Source organism: Wyeomyia smithii, chromosome 2, assembly GCF_029784165.1.
Source record: "Wyeomyia smithii strain HCP4-BCI-WySm-NY-G18 chromosome 2, ASM2978416v1, whole genome shotgun sequence".
Classification (NCBI taxonomy): domain Eukaryota; kingdom Metazoa; phylum Arthropoda; class Insecta; order Diptera; family Culicidae; genus Wyeomyia; species Wyeomyia smithii.
The window spans coordinates 119,007,926-119,015,344 of NC_073695.1; the positions used below are offsets into that span (position 1 = coordinate 119,007,926).

The window sequence follows — 7,419 nt, forward strand, 5'->3', positions numbered from 1 at the left end:
CCTGAGAGAAGTATTCAAATTCAAAATTAAATCTTCATTAATTCATTTGTTGTCCTTATAAGGACAATTGTTCAATTTATCATAGGATGTAGTGTTTATCTTACATCTCTGTGTTACCTTGATAGTGAGGACTAAGGCGCACGGTCAACACAATGAGAAAGGTGTTTTCACATTGAAAACTAGACACGGCTTTACTGGAGGAAGTGTTGGCAAATGCATCTACCACTAATACCACCGCTATCATACGAAAGCGCGTCGTTTCATGTGGGGAATATCAACAACGAAAAATGACGCGCGTCTAAGCATTACCCGAACAGTTTCGCCGGCTGCTCCCATTTACTTCCACATCGGCCTCAGGGAAGTACCGGCTGCATCTGCATCTACCGCTGAGGCTGTCACTTTACTGCTATTAGCTATTAACTCTTCAAATAAGTGTGTTATTAGTTCTCAAAAGAACAATTGTTCAATTCAAAATCGGATTCACGCAATCGCATCTCTGTAATATTACCGACAATAATATTCTTCTGAACAAAATGATACACCTTTTCCATAAGGCCTCTGCTATAATAGACGCGACGCCTCTGCCTCTGCTATAATAGACGCGACGCCTCTGCTATAATAGAAAAGCGACGCGAACCGATTCGCTCGGCTGTAGGTTAATGTACAGCCATCAGTAGAGCTGCACATTTACCTACGGCCGAGCGAATCGGTTCGCGCCGCTTAAAGCGTCTACTATGGCAGAGGCCTTAGAGAAAGTTGCTGGCTGATGTATTCACTTCATGCAAGCCTGCTGCTGATGCTTCCCGCTACCACACTGAAACAGCATTTTAGTGAAGGAAGTGTCATTGCATCAGCTGACCCTGCTACTATCGATGCTGATATACCCGCTGCAACAGCTACGCTATGCATAGCAACTGCAACTGCAACGCTATCCGTAGCCATGCCACAGTTGTGGCCGCCATTGGTATCCGCTATACCTGCATCTGCTGGCCCTGCTGCTATCGATGATGAGATCCGCTGAAACTGCTACGCTTATCCGCAGCCATGCCACAGTTGTGGCCGCTATCCGCTATCGATGGTACCCACTGCTCGCTCCCGCTGCTGCTAAGGGAGGACTTCTGTCGTCGCTGTTCAGAACTATTATGAGCGGCTTCGACTAAAACAGGCTCTTATATAGGGATGAAAATAGGAATGAATTATTTTTCGTACGTGGTGGAATGATATAACTTGAAAAATATGTGTGACTTATTCTGGCTCAGAGCGATCATTTGACAAGCTCCACCTCTTTTTTCAGTTTCTAAAGTTTTTCCTCAGTTTCGTAGCATGGATGCACAAAAATGATTTCTTGTGAACATTCTGTCGAGCCGGACCGATAGCACTCTCATTGAAGCAGCAAAATAACATGTTTTGTGTCGTGTTGTGCAGCTTGGTTGAAGAAAATGTTCCCGTCCCCGTGTCGCATGTAAGCAGATTATTGCGTTCAGTAGACAGTAGATAGTGTATCCAGCGAATAAGCACCGATGGTGCTCTCACACACGCAACGGTTTTAACCCGTATCTTATTACGGTTTGTAACATCAAACGATTTCGTTTGCTCGCTGTTGCGTGTTGCATCATGTTGCAACTTGGCAGCTGGGAGACGACGAGATTCTGTTTATGCTGATTGATTGAATCGACTTCATATTAGCTCTGCATAGTCGAACTAACTGCTTTTGTGAATGCGTTCTAACAGGGCAGTTTATTATTCAATGTCGGTTATGCTGATCGCAGCCTTTGTGCTGCCCCTACAGTGGGGGGTTTACTAAATAAGGTAAAAATTAGACAACTACAACAGAATTTGATTGCATCCCGCACAGAATGTCTGCTTGTGTTGATGCCAGAGAATTATTAACCTTCAATTATTTTATTTGCCTTGAAAAAAGCATTTTGCGGTTCAAAATCGGTTGCAAATTACAACCTTTGAGCTGCCCTAACATTGGGGGAATTAAGATACACGGACAACATGCACTGTGGAAGCTATTTCACATTAGTAAATTCGACGGGTGCGACAAATTTAAATTGCTAGGATGCAACACAGAATGCTTGCTTGCGTTGACAAAAATTACTAACTTTCAATGACTTATTTATTTGCCTTGAAAAAGGCATTATGATTTCCAAAATTGGATTTCCTGATGGCAATCTTCATGTTGCCCTGACAGTGGGGGAATAATGGCAGTCTGGCGACACACTTTGAGAAAAACCGCGCTGCTCCTGAGACGTGGTGACCAACCACAGGGCTAGTGCTGCTGCTAAGGAAGGACGACTGCTGTTGTCGCTGTCTAGAACTATTATGAGCGGCTCCGGCTGAAACAGGCTCTTATATAGGCCAAATAGCATGTTTTCAATTACAAGATATATGATCCTGTCGACCGTGCTTGGGAAGCAAGCATATAACGACCAATCAGAGGTCGAATTTTTCGTTTTGACAAGGCTTGACTATTTTCAATAGTACAATAGTGTGAATAATAAAATTACAATTATCTTATTTTGGGAAGAATCTTAAAAGATTTTCCAATCTATTGCTGCAAGAACGAAGGAAATCCATCGAATACTAACCGATTTATTAGCATTTGAAATTGGACATATTTTAAACTTTTTTCGGTTTTAGATTTTCATTTCACATCCCTATGTAGCCGAACTTCCTGAGAGAAGTATTCTACTTCAAAATAAATTTACAGCTTAAGCTACATTATAACAAATTAAAAGCGTTGTGATTTGCTAACGAAATCAGCCCACGGACGTTCAGGAACACTGTCCGTCGCAAGATCGAATTGAGTATCGACGAGGAAGATGCAAAGATAGACACAAAGGAACCTGCTGATCAACGGAATGAGCGCTTGCAAGCGTTGGAAATTCAGCGTGAGGAAGAGTGTGAGGAAGCGATTCGACTTGTTGAAGAAGAATACTTCGAAGTCAAGGCCACGCTTATTGCTCTGCGACCCAAGACGGAGGTTCCGTTCAGACGTTTTGTTCCCGAAGCTGAACCTGCTGCAGTTCAACCAGTCATGTCGAAGGTTAAGCTGCCTGATATCAAGCTCCCATAATTTACTGGCAAGACAAAGGATTGGGTTACATTTCGAGACATGTCCGGAGTTTAATACACAACAATCATCAGCTTGACGATATCGACAAATTCACTTATTCGCGGTCCTCAGTTGCTAATGACGCGTTTCGAGAAATCAGTTCCACTGAGCTTACCGCTGACAACTATGAAGTGGCTTGGCGACAGTTGGAGAAAAGGTTCGAAAATAAAAAGCTTATTGTAAAAGCGCACTTGGATGCCATTTTCGCCATTGCGGAAGGAAAATTTGGATGCCCTTAATCACTTGATCAACGAATTTGATAAGAATTTGCAGATGCTAACCAAAATTGGAGAAAACCCTGCTGATTGGTCAACAATTCTTGCTCATATGGTTTGCTCGCGTCTAGATATGGTAACGCTACGTCAATGGGAAACCCACCACAACTCGAAAGAGGTGCCGAAGTATGAAGTCCTTATAGAGTGCCTCCGTGACCAATGTGCAGTTTCGCAATCGATTGTGCCAGTTAATCCAAACATAGACGACCCACGAGGGCCACGCCTGTCTGCTACGCATGCAGCTGTAGAGATGGCCAAAAGGTGCGTGTTTTGTGGAGACTCCTACCACCTAGTGTTCCGATGTAATAAATTTAGAGCCATGTCAGTGTCGCAAAGAGTGAAAGATGTCAACGAGAAACGGCTTTGCCGAAATTGTTTAACCCCGGGTCATTTCGCTGAAGGGTGTTCCAGAGGCTCATGCAATCGGTGCGGCAGACGACACCATACTCTTTTGCATCACGAAGACAGGCTAAACGTTTTGAAACCGGCAAACAATTCTGCTTCGCAAACGCAAGATAGACAACAGACCATAGGGCCTCAACCAGTACGAACACAGCAGAAACCATAAGGTCAGACACAAAACACAACACCTCAAATAATTTCCCAACAAAAACCTTCAACCTCATATCCCGTAACACGCACAGATCAAACCACTCACGCGAAACCCATTACAGACCAACATACGACAGCTACTCTCAAAACCGTCGTTCAATCAGCTCCACGACAAGTACTCATATCCACAGCGATGTTGCTGATCAGTATGGAAATTTTTCGTTTGCCAGAACATTGTTAGATTCCTGTTCAGAACTTTGCTATATGACTAACAATTTCGCGAAAAGGTTGAAATTCCGAGAGTCACCTACCTTTCTGAAGGTTTAAGGTATTGGTAACGGCAGCATAACGTCAACTAAGTACGTTGATGCCAACATTCAACCGCGCCTACCTTTGATATCGTCATTTGCTGAGAATATACAGTTCTACGTGCTACCACGGATTACAAGAACGCTGCCGATTAGTCCAGTCGAGATCAACTTAAGCCATCTGTCTAGCGACCTTGTAGCTGATCCATCGTATGGTAAACCGGGACCGATTGATATGATAATTGGTGCTGGAGTATATTATGACTTACTCGAAGCAGGCAAAAAGAGGTTAAGCGAAAGTGGCCCAACATTGCAAGAAACTGTTTTTGGGTGGGTGATCTCCGGACGAGTATCTGATCAAGCTCCCAGTCCATGTACGGCTACCTACGTTAGTTCCACTGTGGATCTCCAAGAGTTAATCGCTAGGTTTTGGGAGTTAGAGGCCTGCAAGGTAAGCAGCACTCACTCACTTGAAGAGACTGCATGCGAAGAACTGTTTGAGCGCACAACCATCCGCGATGCTGAAGGGAAACTTGTAGTAACACTGCCAAAACGGAAGTTAGAGATTGTGAAGCTAGGAGAATCGAAAAGCATTGCGCAAAAGCGGTTTGCTAGTTTGGAGAGAAAACTCGACGCTAATCCAGAATTGAAGGCGATGTATGTTGAATTCATCCATGAATACCTGCTATTGGGACATATGAAAAAAGTGGACGATGAACTATGCCAGGGGCCTGTATACTATTTGCCCCACCATGCAGTAATAAAGCCGGAGAGTACAACGACCAAGCTCCGTGTAGTTTTTGTCGGTTCTTGTCGCACGTCAACTGGTTTTTTTTTTGAACGATGCGCTGATGGTAGGGGCAGTCGTTCAGGACGACTTGTTCTCGATTATTTCCCGTTTCCGCTTCCATCGCTTCGCTTTCGAGTACGAGTTCAACCGCCAGATCAACATCTACAAAGGATTTTATGGAAAGATTCTGCAGATCAGCCCTTAAAATCATATCAACTCACCACTGTCACATACGGAACTGCTAGTGCGCCATATCTCGCTACAAAATGTCTTACGAAGCTGGGAGAACATTGCTAATCGTCACATCCACTCGCCTCCCGGGTAATTCGAAAGGACTTTTATGTCGATGACATGCTATCGGGAGCTGACAGTATCAAGGAAGCAAATCAGCTGATTGCAGAGGTGACGGAAGTAACAAATTCTGCTGGATTCACTCTCAGGAAGTGGAACTCAAATGCTGCTAAATTACTGGCGAATCTTCCGAAACACCTACGTGATGATCGATCCGCTCTGGAATTCAACTCCTCTGATTCCACGGTTAAGACGTTGGGACTACGATAGTTTGCTTCACTTTTCCGCAGTGGAGGTCCACCGCATCAGCTATCACCAAGCGAGGTGTTCATCCCGATGCTGCATGCCTATTTGATCCATTAGGACTGGTAGGACCAGTAGTAGTGCAGGCAAAGATATTTATTCAGCAATTGTGGCGATTGAAGTGCGATTGGGATGATCCGTTGGATGAGCAGCTTCAGACAATATGGCGCGAATACAAACAAAATTTGTTGGCGTTAGAATCTTTATCCGTACCGCGTTGGATCGGTTGCAGCCGTGATTGGGCTCAGATCCAGTTGCATGGTTTCTGCGATGCCTCCGAAGTTGCATACGGAGCATGTTTGTATATACGGTACCAATGGCTTTGGTTTGAGGGCCCGCGTTGGTTGTGTCAAGCTTCAAATTGTTGGCCTCAAGACGTGGAAGGGACCCCTGCAGAGATCGAGCCTGAGCTTCTAGAAGAACGAGCTACGTCCGCATTCCCAACTCAAGTATTTCCACCGAGTGAAATTTTCAGCCTCAGATCGTCGTACACAGAGCTCGTCCGATTGGTAGCGTGGCTATTGCGCTTCAGGCATAATTCTCAAGTCTGTCACCGACAACAGAGAAGGTTGGGAAATCTTACGTACGGAGAGATAGAGCAAGCCACACTTGTACTAGTGCGCTTGTCCCAGCAGGAATGTTATTCAGCTGAGCTACGATGCTTGGAAAAGCATGGCCATGTTCAAGAAGGTTCTTCACTTCGAAGCCTGCATCCGCAAATGTCAAATAACAATGTAATGTGTGTCGGCGGGCGACTTTCCCACGTGTCCGTTCCAGAGTCTAGGAAGCATCCATTCATCTTACACCACCATCATCCATTAGCTACGTTAGTCTTGCGGCACTACCATTTACGTTTGTTTCACGCCGGACAACAATTTTTAGTTGCATCTGTCCGAGAAAGATTTTGGCCAACTGCTATTCACAGCTTAGACAGGAGAATCATCCATGAGTGTGTCGACTGCTTCAAGAACAAACCAAGGATCTTAGAACAGCTTATGGCTGATCTCCCACCAGAACGAGTAACACCGTCATCGCCATTCTTAAAAGTTGGAGTAGACTACTGTGGCCCATTCATGATCAGCTATCCTAACCGTCGTGCCAGGCCAGTGAAATGCTATGTGGCAATATTTGTCAGTCTAACTGTGAAGGCAGTCTATATAGAACTCGTAACTGACCTGACTACTGAGGCGTTTCTTGCAGCGCTGAAACGGTTTGTCGCTCGGCGCGGAAAACCTCAACTCATAATGTGCGACAACGCTACTACATTTGTTGGTGCCAAGAGAGAGTTGGCCGAGCTTTACCATTTGTTTCGTAGCCAGCAATTTCAAGATTCAATCACAAAGCAAGCAGTAAAGGACGATATTGATTTTCGGTTCATTCCTACTCGCTCACCAAACTTTGGTGGACTTTGGGAGGCGCAAGTGAAGTCATTTAAGAATCACTTTAGAAAAACCATCGGACTGAGAACTCTTAACATCGATGAGATGCAAACAGCACTTGAACAGATCGAGGCAGTGTTAAACTCTTGTCAATGACACCGGTTAGCAGCGATCCAAATGACTTCGAGGCACTTACGCCTGGGCATTTCTTAGTGCATCGTCCACTCACCGCAATTCCAGAGCCTGATCTACAAGAAATCCCTATTAACCGACTGTCAATGTGGCAACGAGCCCAGAGTGTAACACAGCAACTGTGGAAAAAATGGAGCACACAGTATTTATCTGATCTTCATAATCGCACCAAGTGGACTAAAAAACGCGACAATGTAGCAGTAGGAAC

At 44.7% G+C, this 7,419-nt stretch overlaps 1 protein-coding gene across 1 annotated transcript; it reads left to right on the top strand.

The window, feature by feature from the left end:
* The first annotated feature begins 3,469 nt into the window (after positions 1-3,469).
* On the top strand, positions 3,470-5,251 carry LOC129719848 (uncharacterized). The gene is made up of 3 exons (XM_055671256.1): positions 3,470-3,657; positions 4,398-5,062; positions 5,115-5,251. Exons 1-3 carry the CDS (start codon positions 3,470-3,472, stop codon positions 5,249-5,251), a joined length of 990 nt encoding a protein of 329 aa, XP_055527231.1.
* The last annotated feature ends 2,168 nt before the right edge of the window (positions 5,252-7,419 follow it).

What these genes read in the sequence shown, in the direction of transcription:
- LOC129719848 (XM_055671256.1), top strand. Translation starts at nt 3,470, where the DNA reads ATGGTAACGCTACGTCAATGGGAAACCCACCACAACTCGAAAGAGGTG. An exon ending in GCTGTAGAGATGGCCAAAAG is followed by an intron (nt 3,658 to 4,397) that starts GTGCGTGTTTTG and finishes ACGGATTACAAG; the next exon opens with AACGCTGCCGATTAGTCCAG. An exon ending in GCTCCGTGTAGTTTTTGTCG is followed by an intron (nt 5,063 to 5,114) that starts GTTCTTGTCGCA and finishes CGCTGATGGTAG; the next exon opens with GGGCAGTCGTTCAGGACGAC.